The sequence below is a fragment of the Talpa occidentalis genome, unplaced genomic scaffold (genome assembly GCF_014898055.3).
Source record: "Talpa occidentalis isolate TD23 unplaced genomic scaffold, MPIMG_talOcc4v2.1 talOcc4.7, whole genome shotgun sequence".
NCBI lineage: Eukaryota > Metazoa > Chordata > Mammalia > Eulipotyphla > Talpidae > Talpa > Talpa occidentalis.
In genome coordinates this window covers 54089986-54109948 of record NW_023605083.1, presented here as the reverse complement: position 1 = coordinate 54109948, position 19963 = coordinate 54089986, and the positions used below count along the sequence as shown (strand labels likewise).

The following is a 19963-nucleotide window of genomic DNA, read 5'->3' as shown; positions in this document are numbered from 1 at the left end:
CAGTGGATATGTCCCATGTCACTCTCTACTTTGATGGACCCATATGTCCCAGGTCACTCTCTACTTTGATGGACCCTGCATCTACCCACATTGGCCAAGGGAGCCTGGTCCTGTTAATTGAGGTTGACAAGCTTCCATTTTGCTGTCCATAAATGGGGGGCAGGACTGACAGGTCACCACCCCAGCCCAGAGGGAGCAGTGAGAGATGTTGGCAGCTACTGTACCCGCCTTTCTGTGGTCGTGTTCAACAAGATCGGGTCAAGTTATGAGCACAGACCTTTCCCATCAGACAAACCCAGGTTTGAGGCTCATTCTCTGACTTAGTGCCCAAGTGACCTTGGGCATGCTCATTGTCCCTTCACTGCAGTATCCTCTTTCATAAAGGTTATAATAAATGCAATGACTTTGTACAGTTCTGTGAGCAGTAGTGAGATACTGCCTATAAAATGTGCATCCCAGTGCCTGGTACATAGCACACAGTACATGGAGACTATCATTTGTATTTTTATTCACCATTCATTTTTTCAGTTATTCTGCAAATACTTACAGAGGGGCTGCTATGTGCCAGGCACTGTATCGGCACCTGGGGTACCTTAGTGAATAAATCATACCCAGTCCTTGTCCTCAAGGACCTTAGCTTCTATTGAGGAGACTGACCTGACAAATGAAATAGTGTGTTAAATAAAATAAGTTAAATAGCCCAGTAGGTGGTAAGTGCCATGGGTGAAAGAGAACAAACAGGGTGAGGCAGGGGGTTGGAGAGTGGCAGAGGTGGGTGGTTGGGTGACTTCCTAGAGGAGATGAGATTTCAGCCAACTTGCAGGAGTTGAGGGAGTATACCACGCGAACTCCTGGGAGAACCTTCAGGTCAGACAGCAGCAAGAACAAGGCTGTGTTGTTAATAGTGACAGGTTATTAAATAACAATAAGAGCCCCCAACTCTTTTGATTAGATGCCAGTAAATCAGTCCCCGACCAAGACCTTGGCGACCCAGGGCTCTCCCTTACAATAGCTGAAGGACCCGAACTCCAAGGTCCTTGTGACTGTCATTGTGACACCCTCCCCACCCCCACTGTGGTTGCTCCTTGGGCAGGATCAGGGTCCCTGGAGCTTCTCTGTTAGAGATGCAAAAGTGAGCCCAGAGCCAGGAAGGGACCAGCCCAGGGTCACCTGGCACCATGGCACAGCTGCCCCAGCCTCCTGAGGTCAGGCTAGACTATCAGGGATTCATCGGTACCAGACAAGTCACTTAGCAACCAACACTAAGGCTGGTGACAGTCTTTTTTTTTTTTTTTTAAAGGGTCTTGGCTTGGGAAGACCCTCCCCACAGCAAATCAGACTCTTAAAGGTACATGAGACATATTTTTAAAACTCAAGATGAAGAATCATTTCTTAGTAATATTCATAGGCAAAATTAGACTTTGGGTTCCATGGACCTATCTGTACATCCTTCTAGCAATCATTTGGTTAGTAGTTATCTTTGCTGGTGTGGGTGCTCTTCAGGAGTAAAGATAATTAGAGTTACTCTTGGAATAGGGCCCAACCCTTTTTGAATCATTCCCCATCTATATCACTGATCCCTACAACCACTCTGTTGACACAGACCATAGGACACAGATATGCTGACCCCATACCCAGTGCTCTTGTACCTGCAGCTTTGTCCCAGCTGCCCCAGGGGACTGATCTGGGCCAGAGATTTAGTCCAGGTCATAGAATTCCTCTTATAGCTACTCCATTCCCAAGGGTTAGTCAGAGGCTGCAGGAACACCTGCACTGGGCCACCAGCTCAGGTCATGAAGATGTAAAGCAGGTCCCCTACCCCAAGGTTGGAGGAGGGTGACAGACATGCAGGTGGCGGTGGGGAGGTGCCTCACACTGAAAGGGTGCAGCAGGGCCCAGGTTTGTGGGTAAGTGTGGGGGTCCTGCTCCAGCTTGGCTGTAGGGACCAGCATCAAGACCAGGTGGGCAGTCACCTCCAGGCAGCCGTGTCTGCAGGTCCTGAGCTGGGGTGACTCTCAGAATCATATTCCAATGGTTTCTTATTGGGAAGGAAAGCAGAGTGAACAGTGGCTTCTGGGTAGTCATGACTCCCAGTCCTCTGCTTTGGAATTGTGTAGCCTGGTCGTATAGTTAGTTTTTAGGAGGAAAAAGCTTCCTTTTAAAATTGTCATAGAAATTCAGATTTTTCCAAGACTGTACTTTCTATATCTAAGAAAGGACACCCCAAAGTTTGGATTGTGTTAAAATGATTGCTTTGTGAGCGTGGAATAGGAAATGGTCTGCTCGCTGTTCTTTCCTGTTCTATTGGCCAAGTCACCACCCCAGATCTGTCTCTGAAATGTTTTCTAACATTCTTTAAGAATAACCCTTTTAGAAGTACTGCTGGGTTCACCTGTTACATATGTCTCTGGTCAGATTGCTTTTGAAAATACATCATTTTAAAAGCTAGATTGTGTAGTTACACCCTTGTAACTTCCCTGCTGTATTAAGCTTTTGTGTGGTTAACTTTTAAAATCTTTGTTTACCCAGATGAGGAGAAAAGGCGACCTGATATTTTCCATGCATTGAAAATGGGTAAGCAACTACTTTAGAAAATCTATTTGGATATGTAAGAATACAATGCCACATTCTCCCAACCTAATATTTGCAGTCCTTTTCAAGATCACCCAGAGTATTTAAGAAAGAAACAAACATTTAGTTGTTTCCTGAATCTGTAGTTTCACCCGGAGGGTTCAGAACCTGGAGGCTGGTGGTCATTATGGTGTTTTACACAAACTGTCTGCTCACCCAGGTTCCTCTACCTTTCCAGCTACCCCTGTGGCTGTGTCCTGGCTCTTCCCTGCCCTTTGAAATGCCTGATTGTTCCACTACCCACTTCAGGCTCTGTGATGGAGAACTATTGAGCCTAACACTTCCTCTCCTGATAGAGATGCTGCCTCCAGGAAGCCCTCCAGGAAGGTGCTCAACCCATAGAGACCTGTGCTCTACTGCATCTGCATTGCCCTTCATCTCTCTCCATCTGTTTTCTTAAGACATCAACAGCCTTTCTCTCTTGTAGTAAGGCTATCTGTGTGCTCCACTCTTATCTCTCATAGACAGAGGGAGGTGAGAATGAGGGATATCTCATCTCATCTCTGTCACCCCAGCAGCCCAGTGCAGAGGCAGGCTCACAGTGTCTGTTACATGAACCTTATGGATGAAGCATTGCTCCTGTGATGCTAGCCCCCAAAACCACCAGGACTCCTACTTCTGTTTGCAGGAAACTTCCAGCTAGTCAAAGAAATTGCTGATGAAGATCCCAACCATGTGAACCTGGTCAACGGGGATGGAGCCACTCCACTGATGCTAGCAGCAGTCATGGGGCAGCTGCCCCTTGTGCAGCTACTAGTGGAGAGGCATGCTGATATTGACAAGCAGGACAGCGTGCACGGCTGGACGGCCCTCATGCAGGCCACCTACCATGGGTCAGTGCTCCACCCTCTCAGCCGCGGGCTAAGGACTGAGATAAGGGTTCTGATGGGACTTTCTAGTCCTGAGATGCTACAGATAACCCCCTGAGCTGTGAGGAGGTGGAGGGATGGGAGGAGACCATGCAGGCTCATTCTCTCCTGCATTGCCACCCCTGTGTCCAGATTTCCTGTTACCTTGGCACAGAATTTGCCAGTGGCTGAAAAACCATGGAGCAGGAACATTTTATGCAGAAAGATAAGTTTCTATAGGTTGATTTGCACTGAACAGAGTGATTGGTTCATTTGGAGTTTTTGCAGTGATGTGCATGGCATCCTTTCGTTGCCCCGACTGAAAACAAACATCAGTCATTAATGCTATGGCTTCTTGGGGACATCCCATGGTGAGGTTTCACCTCACCCTCTCCTTTTGACTAGGCTCGGTGTTGTTACCTGTGCCCCCTGGAGGCCACCTCCAGGGGCCTCCTGAGTCTCAGGCTGCGTGCTGTCACAGCTGCTGCATGGTCTGATTCCAAATTAGGGCCGCTTCCCTTGCCCTGTTGCAAGTGATCATAGCATTTCCTGCCTGATCTCAAAGCAGTTTTTTTTGTGTTTTTGTTTTTTTTTTTTTTTTTTTTAGATTTATTTATTTATTTATTTAAGCACTGGGTACAATCAGAAGCGCGGGAGGGTGAGAATTTGCCAGAGCCAGAGCAGGGAGCAGAGCAGGCAGAAGGACTAACGTACACTGCTGAGGGGAGCAGCGGGTGGCAGGAGAGGTCTGCGCGCCATGCGGGACCCCCTCCAGTGGCCGGGGAGCAGCCGGGGATCGAACTGGTGCTGCAGAGGCTGTGGGCAGCTTCACAACCCAGCACTCAACTGCTGCGCCACCAGGGAGGCCCTCAAAGCAGTTTTTTATATGGCCTGTGTGCACTTCTTTGATGCAGGGTCCTGAATTTTGGGGTTGGCGAGTCTAATGCTGGCTTTTTCTTTCCTCCTCAGGAATAAAGAAATTGTCACATATCTGCTAAACCAAGGGGCTGATGTCACTCTTCGTGCAAAAAACGGGTACACGGCCTTTGACCTAGTGATGCTGCTGAGTGATCCCGGTGGGTTGTTTCAGGAGAAGGGTTGTGGTCCTGCCTGGTCTTTCCCTGGCTGAGAAGTGAGGTCACCTGTGTTTTAAGCACTTGCTTGTTCCTGGGGAAGCCACTCTCAAGCTCCCCACCACCCCCAGCTTACAACATGGCCTTAGGACAGGACCTGGCAGTACCTGAGGCTTCTCCCAGCAGCAGCTTCCAAGGAGCTGAGGCCAGCCAGCCCTGTGTGCACCTTGGCAGTCCACACAGATCCTGCAGTGGCATCTGCTTCATAGCCAGAAACCGAGTGACTAGGGAGGAAACTTGGATAAGCAGAAGCAGGGAAGGAACAGTGATCCCTTCCACTCAGTTATTGGAGCCTGCTGGGTCGTGGTGTGGTGCAGGGGGAGTCACCAACATCAGTCCCTCCCTCTTGGTCTTTGATTGGCATCTGCTGTTCCCCTCTGACCCTCCTCCACTGTGACAGCCCCTCTCTAGGACCAGAGGCTGCCCATTAGCCAGCTCAAGGGGCAGGGTCTCCCTCTTCTGCCATCTCTTATTACTCTGGAGTTTCAGCTAAAAGAGGGAGAAACTGGGAGACCCCTGACGCACAAGGCTTTCAGCCCTTTCTGGTGAGAGGCTTCTGGTTTTTTTTTCTGGCTAAGTGAGTTAAACCCTGCTGGCTTCTGTTTGCCATCTTTTGGAGGTCAGACGGAGAGGCTGACCTGTAGATCCTGAGAAGCAGACCGTGAAGCTTTCAGGACTGAGTTCTAAGGCTGGCGGGGTCACCTTGAGTGCCCTCCCCATTGTTCAGCAGACATATTTGCAGGTAAAATGCTGCTTTTTGTGTCCATAGACACGGAACTTGTTCGACTGCTGGCATCTGTCTGCATGCAGGTGAATAAGGACAAAGGCCGGCCCAGCCACCCACCGCCCCCACCCCATTCGAAGGTCCGACAGCCCTGGAGTGTCCCAGTTCTGCCCAGCGACAAAGGCGGGCTTAAGGTTTGCCTTCTCCTGTGTTAAGGGGCTTTCAAGTGCCAAGTTGTTGGGGAGAAGCTGCCTGCCGCCTTCTTATACTCACACTGGGGTGGGCTGGACTGAGAGGGTCTAGCAGAGGAGGGAAGTCAGCTGTGGCTGAGCAGTAGGGAGTGGTGGAGAAAACTGGGGTGATTGTGACCACTTAGTGGCAGCGGGCTACTCTCTAAGAATATGCGGCCCAGTTGCCAAATCTTCCCACAATTTATAAATGTAGCAATTTTTTTTGAAGATTTATTTATTTATGCATACAAGAACTGGGGTATAGGCCAGAGGTATGGGGGGTGAGAGGATTCACCAGAGACAGAGTGGGGAACAGAACGGGCAGATTGACCAAAGTACACTGCTGAGGGGAGCAGCGGGCGAGTCAGGAGAGGTCTGCTGCACCATGTGGGTAGCTCCCTGGCCGGGGATTGAACTTGTGCTGCAGAAGCTGCAGTTAGCTTCATAGGTTGCATCTTAACCCTTTGCGCCACCAGGGAGGCCCAATGTAGGAAATTTTTAAAAATCTTGTGCATGATGTGGAACTGAGTGGGCCAAACCAAGGTCCCCTCCTTGCCGGGCATCTGTCTGCAGCTTCTGCTTCAGTGTGTGGGGTATCTGCTAACTGCCATTCTGGGGTCTCCCTGTGTCTTCTGCCCCCCTCAGCTCCTTCCTGGAAACACTTCAAGCAAACTCCAGCTGCTTATTTCTAACTACAAGCTGACTGTGCCTCTGGATTTCTCATCCTTCCCATCCTGTTCTACTTGTTTGACATCAAACTTATTTATTTAGTCCTTGTTCTGCGGGGGTTCCAGCACCTTCTCAGCTCAGCAGACTTGGTATTCCTTTGTGTTTGTTGCTCTCTCCAGCCCCGGGTTCTTCCTCATTGTGCTGTTCGCATGGATCTCTTCATGCCTGTTCTCACTGCCTTCTCTGTAGGCCAGGCCCCTCCTCCCTGTGGGCTGCGTCAGGAACCTAAGCTGTCAGGGGTTATAAGGACACCCAGAGGGTGGTGCCTGTCCTCTGCTGAGATGGGGAGGCATCAGCTATGGCACAGATTGCCCAGGCCTAGGGCTCCTCATGTTATCACTGGAAGGAGCTGATACAGTGATAGATGTTGAGGTATTTGGCATTGCCTCTGTGTCCATCTGTCTATCCCAGACTCATGGTAAGATCTAGAGCGGGTTGGTGGGCCTGTCTGAGCTTCCATTTCTCAATCTGTGAGCTAGGAGGTTGTTAATAGGAAGGGTGGCAGACTAGGCTTCTGGCCACCTCCAGTCTATTGGAAATATCCTCCTAAGGGCCAAGGACCCAGAGGGACGCATGGCTTGTTGGGAAGGGATGCTGGGGTGCTGTGGGGATTGAGAGGGGGTGGGAGGCACATGTGAAGTGGGTCCCCTTTCCCTGGGCTGGCTGTTCCAGGGCATGACCTCTGCCCTGTGCTCCCTTGGCAGTCTTGGTGGAACCGAATGTCCAATCGGTTCCGGAAGCTCAAGCTGATGCAGACACTGCCCCGTGGGCTGTCCGGCAACCAGCCAATGCCTTTCTGTAACGAGCCCGAGCCAGCGCTGGACTCCACCATGAGGGCACCCCCCCTGGACAAGACTGGTCGCTCTGGGCTCCCTGATGTGCCTCCCACAACCAAAGACAATGGTAAGAAAAAACTGCACATGTGATAGAATTTCCAGAATGGACAAACCTGCATCCTCTGCGCTTTGTCCTACCTCCTGGGCTGATGTCAGAGATGAGATACTGGTCTGCAGGGACACCACTTCTTCAGTGGAGTGGAGTGGGAAGCTGGTGGTGAGAGTGCCGGTCCCTGTCCCTACACACCCTGCTGAAGGACCACAGACCAGTCACAGCTTCTCACCTTTCATAGGTAGTCTTCCTAGCTATGAGGTATGGTATGTCTCTGGCCCTGAAAGAACTTTGAAATAGAATAAATCGAGGGCAGGGTGGGGAGGGTAGATGGGTAATGAGCTCCTCAGCACTGGAAATATTAAACGGATTGGGTGACTTTGCCAGGGCATGAAGATTGCCACATTGACTGGGTCTCTGGATCTGATCCATTCTAAAAATCAGACTCCCCACACCCCAACCAGCTTCTTTGGCACCACTGTTTGAGACAGACTATTGACTGGGTGTACCACTGTCTGACCCTCCACGGCAGTGGTTTATGGAAAAGCTGAAAACACGCCTTGAGATACTTTCTAAATGCTTTCCTTCTTTCAAATATTGAATACCGATTATTATTAAATATTTAATCACCCAGGAGAGTTGGTTTTCCAGGATGAAGGCCAACCTGGTCACTCATCCTCATGATCTCAGCCTGTCAGGGGCGGGGGTGGGGGAGTGGGGTCATTTCAGGAAACTTCCATTTGTCTCTCAGGTCCTGGGAGCACCAGAGGAGAAAAGGAAGATGTGTTACTGACAACCATGGTGAGTGTGGGGCTTCTAAAAGCACTTCAGGTTTCTACCAATCGTTTGTTGTCACAAGGAGGGATGTGGACTTTTTATCTTCCTTTGGGGATATCACACATGGGCTTGATATCAAAATGTATGTATCAGTAGGTAAAGCTCTGACATCAAGGAATCAGAACTGATGTCAGCCCTCTAAACCATGGTTGAGGCTATGCTGATGCATAGTGGCCCAGTGTAAGCCCTGATCCCGTCTCAGGGAGGTGGCATTGCAGATGGGCCTTGAAGGAGCAGGGATTGACGGGACACTTTGTACTCACCATCCACTATGGAGAACAGAGGAAAAAGGGGTCATGGCGAGACCTCAGTTTCCTCATCTATAAACTAGAGGATTAGGTTCAGCGAATCCCCAAGTAACAGTGATGTAAATAAGACAACAGGTTATTTTTGTTCAAGTAAAGTTTGGAACTGGCACATTGTTCCATGGAGTTAGGAGTTTACATTCATTCTAGCTGTTCTAGAACCATTGGTATGGTTACCTAACCAATAAACAGCTGTTCTAGATATTCTATTCCCAAGATCACCTTTTGGTCCAAGAAGGCTGCCAGAGCTCTGGCCATTACTACCTCATTCCAGCTAGCAGGAAACATGAGGGGAGAATTGGTGGCTGTAGGTACATATCAGGTGTCTTTAAAGAAGGTCTCGAGAAATTGCCACATATCATATGTACATCAAATACATATTTACATATTTACATCAGCCAAACTTTCAGCACATGGCCACACTGCACAGAAGCCTGGGGAAGGATATTCAGGTGGGTTATGTGTCCATCTGAATGACAGGAGTATCTACTAAGGAAGTATCTACTAAGAAAAAGGGATACTGGAGGACAGTAGTCTCTGATTTAGGGGGTGCTATCCATCATTCTTAGGCTTTTTATTAATTTTTTTAAAGGTTTATTTGTACAAGCACTGTGGTATAAGCTAGAGGCACAGGAGGGTGAGAGAATTCACCAGAGCCAGAGCAGGGAGCAGAACAGGCAGAAGGACCAAAATACACTGCTGAGGGGAGCAGCGGGTGAGGCAGGAAAGATTTGCTGCGCAATGTGGGAATCTCCCTGGCCAGCTGGGAATCAAAATGGCACTGCAGAGGCTGCGGACAGCTTCACAGCACTGTGCTCAACCCTCTGTGCCACCGAGGAGGCCCCATTCTTATGCTTTTTAAATTAGATAATTCCCAGGAAATTCTTAGCATAAGCCCAGAATGAGCCCTCATTTGTCTGCTGTGTGACCTTGGACATGTTTCCTCACCTCGCTGAGCTTCATGATCTGTGAAACCAAAGCCTCCTGCTCAGTGTTGGACTAAGTCCCATAGCTCTGAGACCCTAATCTAAGGCTGGCCAGGAGAGGGCAGTATTGGTGAAGAGAAGGGAGCCAAGGTGCCCACAGAAGGTCTGAGTTGCCTCAGGGCTGGCCCCGCCCCAGAGTGTCCTGACAAGTGATGTGCCTCCCTCCCCACCACCCACTGTGCAATAGATGTAAATTAGTGTCTCTCACATTGACTGTGGGAACTTGTACTGCCCAACATTTGATAATAGTATTAAATAGCAAAATTCAGTATGAAGACAGAAATGCTATCACTGAAATTTTTGGAGGATGCAGTAAAATACAAAGAAAAATAAAATCACCCTTGATCACATGCCCAGATAAAGCCATGACTGATGCTTTGTGGTCTACACAAAGTTCACCTAACCATTGGTGTGGTTACCTGACCACACCAGGCAGTGGTATTTGCCTAACCATTTTTTAGCATCTGAGTATGATGACCACATTATAGACAATAATTACTAAACATGGCCTTTACCAAGTACCAGCTGCTACACAGCCCTTCACACATATTCCCTCACTGAATCTCGCCGATGAGCAAGTCAGGTAAAGCACTGCCAGCTTCCCTGTGCTGTGCTGAACCTGACTCGCTAACAATTTGCCAGGACCACCTTTTCCATGTCCCTAAACTCGACCCAGCATTCCACATGTGGGTGCCGTCCTCCAAGACTGGCCCGTTGTCCTTGAGGGAGCCTCACTTTGCATTGTGCTAACAGTCCTGAGGAATCTCCTTATGCCTCAGTTCCCCACACTTGCCTGATTACTTCCTTGGGGATACTTCCATTCCTCAGAAACAGAATTCCTGAGCCAAAGAATGTGAATGTTATTGCCTTCTAGAAAGTTTGCAACAGTTGATTCTCACCCCAAAGAGTGAAAATGCGCATTTGTGGGGGGTTTGCAACTGTGAATGTCATTTCCAGTCAGCACCCCCTCCCCCTCTTGCCAGATGCGGTTACTGAGGTCCTCGAGGTCAGTCCTTGATCACACTCTCAGTAAAGCCCAGAAGAGCCAGGGTGGGATCCCAGGAGGCCCCCTCTTCCTTGGCGCTCACCCTGTCTCACCTCCATGTGCCCTGCAGAGGGCGCCGGTGTGCCCGCCTGCCCGGCAGATGGAGGCTGGCCAGGGTGCCCTGCTGAGTGGGCGTTTGCAGCCATCCTTGTGGAGCTGCCGCCTGCTCGGCTCCTGAGGCAGGTTTAGCTGTAGGACGCCCTTCCCTGCAAAGCACCATCTGGTATCAAGTTCACTGTCTTTCCTTAATTAAAGTTAGTCTGGACTGTGTGAGGGCTGTTCCTTGACGATCTACCAGTCATCATGGTGTGGATTTGATACTGGCCCCAAATCACATTTTCAAAATTTGAGTTTAAATTACCGTTTAAAATGTCATCAGTGGGAGGTGTGGCTGGAGTAAGGAGGATATGGTTGGATTAAAAGGCAGTTTGCTGGGCTCATCAGCCTCAAAGCCAGCCTGTGTCTTCCAGCCTCCCACCTCCCAGCCACTCCCTCTCCTCCTGGAGCCCCCCCTCTGCTCTGGTCACACCATTCTCCTTGCAGTTCTGCAAACTTGTCCCGCTCCTCTCATTTCCAGGCCTTTCTACATTCTTTTCTTCAGGCTGCAGTGCCCCTTCTCCATCCTCACTGCACCCACTTGCCTTGGCTTTTGGGCTCAGCTGAAGTGCCCGCCCCACTCCAGTGTACCGCCTCAGAGCATACCCCGCACCTCTTGACTTCACCTCAGCTCTCCATCCACTCTGTCCCTATTCTAACCTTGCTGCTGGGGTTCAGTCCTACGGAGGCCAGGCGTCGCTCCTTGTAGGGAGGCCAGCTGAGGACAGCATGAGGGTTTCCGGCTTAGGTGGAGGGGTCAATGGTAGTGCCATTCTCTGCAAGGCAAGACAATCCTGAAGTTTCTCCTAGAGCTAGGAGCCCTCCTGGGTCTTGTCTAACCCACTGCTTGTCTTTTCCAGCTTCGAAATGGAGCCCCCTTCACCAGACTCCCGAGTGACAAGCTGAAGGCAGTGATCCCCCCTTTCTTACCCCCTTCCAGTTTTGAGCTGTGGAGCTCTGATGGGTCCCGGACTTGTCACAGTGGGAAGGCAGACCCCATGAAGACTATGCTGCCCCAGAGAGCCAGCAGGGGCCACCCCGCGGGCTGCGGGGGCACGGACACAGTAAGTGGGCCCCACCGATTCGCTTTGATGCATCACTCGCTGAAATCATGAAGTGTTACAGGTGAAGGCAGCCTCAGACCTGCTAATCCAGGAGGCTTGAAACTTTTGTTTTCTTTTAAATGAATGATATCCTTTTGTCTAGTGAAATCCTACAAAGGAACTTAATACGTAAACAGATATTCCCGCAAAGGGAATGAAAGCAAGAGCCGCTGTTCTCGGTTCTTCTCTGGAACCCCGAAGCTCCAAGGAACACATGTGAAGACCTGATCTAATCTAACCTTCCCTTTAGATTAAAGACACTGGCACCCAGAGAAGAGAAATAATTTGCTGAACATCACTCTCTGGGTGAGGTAGATAGGGGACCATACATCATTCTTGGCTTCTAATCAAGTTCCTTATTACAATATTGCTCAGGGTTGTGTTCTCCTGGTGTGTTCTTGCACCCAAAAGGAGTGAAACTTCTATCTTTTTGACCAGAGTGTTTTCTGACTTTGTGGACTTGGTCTATGTCTATAATGTACGGACACTGTTCCTCCCACCCCTCGACCTTGTAGGAGATTATCTCCATGTGCAGAGACTGTCTCTAAACAGGCAAATTGAAGATGGGAATTTGCTTTCTGACCCTGCCACCATGTGCTGAGTGACTGGAAAAACTCAGGGCCTCTGTCTCTGTAAGCGGGCTACCCCAGTGTTCGCCCCTGCCGCAGTATTGCAAACCTTAGGGAAGACCAAGAAGCTGCCCCTGGAGATGGCCAACAGGCAGGGTGACCTAGGGGATTTGGGTGACCTAGGGGAAGCCATGCATGGGCTCACCCTAAGCTAACAGGGCTGCTTCCTTGCAGAGAGAGGTGAGTTCCCATCCCTCTGGGGACCTGGAGGGATGCCTGGCACATTCTTGCTGATCTGATGCAAGCACCAGCCGGGAGTGGGCCAGCTGAATTCCTGGCCGCTGCCCATTGCGACTGTGTCCAGAGAAAATAACAGACCCTAACCTCGATACTCACCTTATTCTTACAGACTCCTGTCAGGCCGGTAAAATTTCCATCTCTCTCCAGAAGCCCAGCCTCTCCAGCCAACTCTGGAAACTTCAACCACTCCCCTCATTCCTCGGGAGGCTCCAGTGGGGTAGGGGGCAGGCATGTCGGGGAGCTGCATAACCGCTCAGGTGGGTCACTATGCAGGGCCCGGGCCTGCAAGGGAGGTGGGGTGATCCCTTGGAACTGAGTGTCTGAACTGCCCCCTGTACTTTTTCTGGGGACAGCCCAGAAATGCATGCTGTGCACAAGGGCTTTGTCCTGGATGTGATTTTTCAGTGTGCTCACAATTCAGGGTTTATTTTATGCATTTTCTTGGGGAATGAAGGAGGAAATAAATTCTCTAGTGCTTTGTCATGGAAAATTATGTAAGAAATTAACTTGATATTTTCATGGTATTTAAAGTATTTGAAAGTGAGCCTTAGAGGAGCTTCTCATCCCTCACCTTCACTGAACAGATAAACCGACACACTGCAAGGGGGTGACAATCAGGACTCTAGCAGGAGTGCCCCAAGTTATATAGGGCTCACAGCACACTTACTAATCCTCCCTGAGAGCACTCAGAATTTATGAAAGTCAACTTTGCAGGAAGAGCCCCCACTTCATGCCATTCCAGAAGGAATGCATGCTTCTTGTGGAAAAGCTCTAAGACCAAAAAAGGCAAAAGACTACCCAAAAAAAAAAAAAAAAAAAAAGGAAAGAAAGAAAAGATACAGTCTTACCCATTAGAGATCATCATTGACATTTTGGTGTATATCTTTGTGCAGAGTATTTTTATGTTTATCACATTTATGAAAGCTGAGTAGTAATTTCTTGAGCACTTAGTGTGTGTCAGGCATAGAGCAGAGCCCTATAAGTGGATTCTCTGTATCATCCCCCAACAACCCAGATGGGTGTCACATCCATATAACCTCCCAGGGCCACACAGCCTTGACGCAGCAGAACCAGGACCTGGAGCCAGGCAGGCTGACTTCCGGGTATCAGCTGCTCCATAACCCTTTGCACACATTACCTTGTGAACACCTTTTATATCAACACACATACCTCTACAACATCTTTCATTTAATTTAATTTTTTTATGGTATGCCTCAGATGTTTCTAACGAATGACCATTATATCTCTGCAGTTCTGAAATGGCCAACAGACCATATAAAGACATTTCTTTAGACTCCTGCTTAAAACCAAAAGCTTCTGTAAACTCTTGGCCTTGACTAAAGACCAATGCGGCATCTTTTTAGTAGCCAAACAGTATTCCATTCACCTGAGGTATCCCAGTTTCCTCTTGTTAAACCTGAGGCTGTGCTGTTGGCGCGTGTTTGCTTTCATGGTTATCCCAGCTGAGTCACGCCTTCACACCTCTGTACTCGGACCTTTGCTAAGTCATTTCCTTAACATGAGTTCCCTTGAATCAGGTGGGTTGGGGCAATGGGTTTGCCTGTTTTTAAAAATATCCCTTCAGAATAGCTCTGTTACACAGGTAAAACATTTACAGCCATACCTGGCACCTGACAGATGTTCTACAGATGTGATTTTTTCCCCCCATGTTCTCCCTCTAGCTCCCTCCCTCTCCCTGGGTATCTTTTCCCCTTCTTTCGTCATATTTCAAGTTGGCTGGTAGATTTGGCAAAACAGGGAGCTTGGCAAACGGGATTTAGTTGGTTCTGTGGAATGAAAAAGTTACTGATACAATTAAGAGAATAGCTGGAGATGTAAAGGCCTGAAAGGGGGTGAGGATTGAGGCTTAGATGGGTATGTGCAGCTGCTGGGAGGTGCTGCAGAGGGCTTGCCCTGCGAATCCAGCTCCAGCCAGCTCCAGCTCCAGCTGACTCCAGCTCACCGTGCTACAGGGAAAGCAAGGACAAACTGCATCTCTCCCCTACAACCCCCAATCTTGACTCCTTGGGTTGTGATCGCCCTGCCTCCTGGTCACCTTTCAGTTCTCAGGCAGAGCCCTTTGTGGTCAGCTCTGACTCAAGCCACTCGGGGGGGCACGTGTGGGAAATGCAGTTTCTGCTCAGCTGGGTCAGCACATGGTGGCAGCTTCTGTGCTTGGCCCACGGCTCTCACGCCTGCCCTCTCTCCTCAGGTGGCAGCATAGACAGTGTCCTGTCCCAAATCGCCGCCCAGAGAAAAAAGGCAGCTGGATTATCTGAGCAGAAGCCCAGCCATCAGTCAAGTCCTGTTGGACCAGCACCAGGGTCCAGCCCATCTGAGCTCCCGGTCTCCCCTGCGGGCAGCGGAGGTCCCAGCAGCAAGGTGCTTGTTCTGTTCCTGTCTCTTGTTACGCGTATGGGTTCTGTTGTAACCTGACCCACATGCTGGGGAGCTCTGTTACCACCACTGTGGTCGGACAGGGCAGTCCTTGCAGCTGGCTGCTGGGCTTTCTGAGAGGTCTGGATTATGTGCACAGTGACCAGACTACCCCCTGGCCCCTAGGCCCCCTACATGTGTGTGCCACCTTCCACCTGATATAGGGCATCTCCAGCGGGAGTGGTGCTGAGGGCATGCTGCAGGGGGCAGGCCAGTGGTTATCCGGCCTCACCATGTTTACTGATTAGAGCAGAAAGTTTAGGGAGCAGACTGCCTGGGTTCAAGTCTCAGACCTGCGATTCAGTCTGTAGATTAGGGCCTGGCACCTGGTAGGCCTGTGTAGGTGTCAGCTGTTGCTATTACATGTATTAGAGAAGTATTCTTACTCCTATCTCATTCATTCACTATATCCATCTTTGCAGTGTCTGCTCTCTCTGGCACTGCTAGCAGTAGGATCCAGCAGTGAACTAGGGGCTTGGTGATCACCCTCAGGGTATCATTATGGACACAAGCAGCCTCATCTCAACCCTCAGGTAGGGGCTGCCATAGATGAGGGAGGACACTGTGGGGGCATAATAGGGGGCACTAGCCAGGCTTGTGGGATCCCTATCTAAATGGGGATCCTAAGGATGAGCCAGATGAGGCAGGTAGGTGTGGACTATTTCAGGATGAGGGGCAGCATGTGCTGTGCTGCAGGAGTGAAAGTGTGGCATAGGGAAGGAGCTGACAGAAGGTCCTGGTGGTCAAGACAGAGCCTTGCTCTGCCTCACCTCCCTCCTCTGGCACCTTTCCTCCCTTAGTACAGTTCAGAGCAGTTGATACATTGTTAGCTTTTATGGAGTTTGCAAAAGAGAAGAAATGCCTCTCTGGAATGTAAAGTTTTATATTGTCTTCAGAATCTACTCCCACCCACCCTTGAGTCCCTTTGCCTGGGTGTAATGGAGTCAACACCCAGGGTGTGGATTCTTAGTCATGAAGGTGAACTGATTCCTCCACCAGGTAGTCCTCCAGGTGTTCTCCAGTGGGTGTGGCCCATTTCCCTCCTCTGCAAGAACCCCAGGTCCGTACAACACCCCACTCTTCATCACATCTTCTAGATGACTTCAACTGTCTCCCTAAGAAAAGCTAGATCACGTGAAAGCCTCACCCCTGAGCCATTACCCAGAAGTGCATCTAGAGACTGATGTTTTAATGGATGTTTGAGAAGCTATTTTCTGTCCAATGTCTCTTGGTTATGCAATTTTTCTTGTTATTCAAACTTCCCTATGCAATTGGACCTACATAAGTTTCTTTCACAAAGCAGCTCCAGAAAGTGTTCTCTCTCCCTATTAACATATTCTCCATTATGTTCAAAATTACTTTGTAATAGTATCTATATAATTAAGTTCCTTTTAGAAGTCAATTCTAGAAAAGTCTCTACTGAAACTTTGATACATTTTTTTCATTGGCTAATAAGAATTACATGTTCATTTTACTCTCTTTTTGCCTTTGCTGCTAAGACACGCAGAACTACCCATTTAGTAAGCATGCTAGTCTGACTGTTCATTTGTTTTTCCTCTTCTCTGTTGCCTGAAGTTTTATTTCAATTTTGAGTCCATTAGATGTGTTAGGTACTATTTCCTTTAATTGGTATTGGAAAGTAGATGGGCATCTAAATTATAAATTACACTATGATCTTACTTGGACACATCTGTCATATATAATCTGTATGAGGTATAGTCTGATGAAAGGAAATTGTGTCAGTAGATGGCACTCAGGAAACAATAATTTGGGGAAGGTATCCAGTTCAGTGATCATCTGATCAACTTAACATAACAATGTGCTGTAACCTTGGGGGAACTGTTTAAACACTCAGGTTTCTGAGCTCCATCAGGCTTTTCTGAATGGGACTCTCTGATAAGGTCTAGCGTCTTCCTCCCTCCCTGGGCTGAAGTATTGCAGTCAGCCCAGTCCAGGACTAAGAAACTGCTGCTCTAAACCAAAGGACCTAGGAGTGGGCTTTCTGTCAAAGGCTCCAGCAGCAAAAATGGAGACTTGAAATAGTTTCCAATGCTTCCTTAGGAAGAAGTAGAAATTAGTATTCAACATACAAGCCTCCTGAATCTGGTTTTATGTACTTTGTTTAAAATAAGCACCACTGTAATAGTGGGATATTCACAAGGCTGGCTACTAGCATGTTTGTGAATCAGCTTGAAGTGAGTCTTAGGAGACGTGAAATGTGGCGACTCAGACTATGCATCAATGCTTCTCAGATCTCTGGATGCTCAGAGGCCCACTGGGTATATCAGCTTTCTATTCTTACTCTAAAACTCAGTGGTTTAAAATGAAAAACATTTCTTTAGCTTGTGGATCTGTGGGTTGGCAGTTTAGTCTGGACTTGGATAGGCAATTCTTTCCATCTAGGGGAATCATTTACATGTCTGACTGTCAGCAAGAGGGACCAGAATAACTGGGCCCATGAGTGTCCATGGCAAGCTTGGACATGTTCTCATGGCAACGGCTCAAGGCATGATTTGAAAACCAATCAAGTTGTATAAGCAAGTCAGCATACCCACTGCAGAACATACAGAGTTAATAGCAAAGAGCGTGGAGCAGGGTGGGTGGAGAGATGCCACTGATGGAGTAAGTCTGCCACACGGGGGCATAAGGAATAGTTCACATTTTCAGAGCATCTCAAATAATCTTGTATATACCTGCCCCTCCCCCAGTAATGCTGCCTACAAGGTCCAGAGTATTTCTTTGCTTTTGCCTGGGGTATATCTGTTTGGTAGGGAACTACTAATTATCTCTTGCTTATCAGAGCTTTATTACAGAATGTCTTTCTAGAAAAAGCAGAGAGAAGAATTTATTAGTGATGTAGGTAGCTCATTGAAAATTTCTTTCAAAAACATAGAGAGGTATTTCTTTTTCCACTCTTGGATGTAGCTAGCGAGGAGAAACATTAATGACAAGGCAAGGTGGACCCATTTCCACCATATAAGCTATTTATCTTAGTTTAGTATCCTACCTGAGATGTTATATTTTCAGCAAAAAATGATAAGGTATATAAAAAGTCAGGAAACATCACAATTTCAAGAAACAAAGTAGAAATCAAAATCTGAACTTAGATATGACACAGGTGTTGTCATTAGTTGAGAGCAAATTTAAGAGAACTGCAATTAGCATGTTAAAAGCTCTATTGGAATAAGGGGGATGCAATTGTATGGGGAAAAAAAATCTTTAAAAAAAGCTTTAATGGAAAATGTGAATAACATGGATAATGATGAATGACTATTTCAGCAGACAGACAGAAACTTTTAGAATCAAATGAAAGCGATAGAAATAAAAACAGAGTAACAGGTGAGGAGTAGCTTTGATGAGCCCCTCAGTAGACTTGACACAGCCAAGGAAAGAATCAGTGAATTGAAAGGTAGGGCAAATAGAAATTACCCAAACTGAAACACAAAGACATTAAGGCCAAAACAAAACAAAGGGTACTCAGAAGTTGTTGAATAATATCAAATGCTCTCACATACAGGTAATAGGAATCCTTGAAAGAAACAAAAAAAAAGAGAGGATGGTGGGGTGGAATAAAATGGCTAGGAATTTCCTTAAATTAATAACAAATGTGAAACCAAAGATCTAGGAAATTCAGGGAAAACTAAATAGGACAAATAACAAAAAGAACACACCTACCTATATTTAAACTGCTGGAAACAAGACAAAGATAAACTCTTGAAGCAAGCCAGAGAAAAGAGGAATTACAGAGGAACAGAAATATGAATTATAGCAGACTTCAGGAAATAAACCATACAAATCAAGAAACAGTGAGGTGACCTTCAAAGTGCTGAAAAGAAAAAACAGACATGTTGTCTCATGAAATTAGTTGGGAAGTATCTTTCATTTTTCTGAAAGATATTGTAGAATTGATATTACTTTTTTCTTAAGTGTTTGATAAAATCTGTCAGTGAAGCCATGTAGATCTGATTATTTTCTCCTTTTTTGAAGGATTTCAGTTGCTACATAACTTTTTAAATATGTCTAGGATTTTTTTGGGGTTATATATCTTCTCAAGTGACTTGAATTTTGTATTTTCTTAAGGAATTACTTTTTCACCTAAATCATTGACTTTATGAACATAGTATTTCTTAATTATTTTAATGTCAAATCCGTGGGAGTGTCTTCTTTTTTCATTACTGACATTATTAATTTGTGACTTCTCTTTCTCCTTGTTTTCTGACTTGGCCAGTATGGATAGAAGTTTATAAACTTTAGTTTTCAAAGAACCAACTTTGGTTTCATTGATTTTTACCGCCATTTTTTCTATTTTCAATTTAATTCATTTCTGCTCTTCTCTATAATTTCCTTATCTATAAATTCCTGCTACTTACTTGCTTAGGTTTTGTCTTCTTTTCTTAGTATCTTATGTGGAAGCTTAAATTACTGTTTATAGATCCTTTTTTCTAAACAGCAGGTCTTTCTTTTCTAATACAGCAATTTTAATGTTACAATTTTACTTCAATGTTCCGCTTTACATGCATTCCTCAATTTTTGGTATAATTTTTAATTTAAATTCAATTTTAAATATTTTTTCACTTCTCTTGAGACTACCTCTTTGGCTCATGCATTATTTAGAAGTTTATCTTTTATTTTTCCATCATTTGGGGGCCTTTCAGAAATCTTTCTGTTGACTTCTAGTTTAGTGCTGCTATAGTTCTATTTCTATTCCTTTAAATGTGTTGAGGTCTGTCTTATGCATTAGAATATAATCAACCTTGGGGGAATCTCTCATGCTCACTTGAAAAGAAAGTGTATTTTGTCGTGGTGGTGGAAGGTGCAAGTTCTATAAATGTCAATTAGATCTGCTTGGTTTATATCTGTTTGGTTATTAAAGTCTTCTGTACTCTTAATCCTCTGTACTCTCTCGTCTGTCTACTTGCTCTCTCAATTAGAGACAAGAATTTATTTCCAACTGTAGCTATGGTTTGATCTATTTCTTTCATTCTTTGCTTTTGCCTCATGTATTTTGAAGCTCTGCACACATGGGGATTGCTATATCTTGAGAAATTAACTCTGTATCATTATGGAATGTCCCCTTACCCCCCCAAGACAAGGATGCGTTTT

At 47.0% G+C, this 19963-nt stretch overlaps 1 protein-coding gene and 1 non-coding gene across 5 annotated transcripts in view; one reads left to right on the top strand and one right to left on the bottom strand.

Moving 5' to 3' along the window:
* Positions 1 to 19963, top strand: part of ANKS6 (ankyrin repeat and sterile alpha motif domain containing 6) — a 50465-nt gene that overhangs the window by 9047 nt on the left and 21455 nt on the right. For all 4 annotated transcript variants that reach the window (XM_037495390.2, XM_037495391.2, XM_037495393.2 and 1 more), the window contains exons 3-11: positions 2530 to 2574; positions 3260 to 3464; positions 4449 to 4555; positions 5382 to 5530; positions 7000 to 7198; positions 7935 to 7984; positions 11313 to 11516; positions 12534 to 12681; positions 14637 to 14806. In XM_037495390.2, the coding sequence (XP_037351287.1) occupies positions 2530 to 2574; positions 3260 to 3464; positions 4449 to 4555; positions 5382 to 5530; positions 7000 to 7198; positions 7935 to 7984; positions 11313 to 11516; positions 12534 to 12681; positions 14637 to 14806 (1277 nt within the window). The remainder of the gene's footprint in view (positions 1 to 2529; positions 2575 to 3259; positions 3465 to 4448; positions 4556 to 5381; positions 5531 to 6999; positions 7199 to 7934; positions 7985 to 11312; positions 11517 to 12533; positions 12682 to 14636; positions 14807 to 19963) is intronic.
* On the bottom strand, positions 13641 to 13772 carry LOC119233165 (small nucleolar RNA SNORA2/SNORA34 family). Its single transcript, XR_005122316.1, has one exon. It is a non-coding gene; the product is annotated as a small nucleolar RNA SNORA2/SNORA34 family (small nucleolar RNA).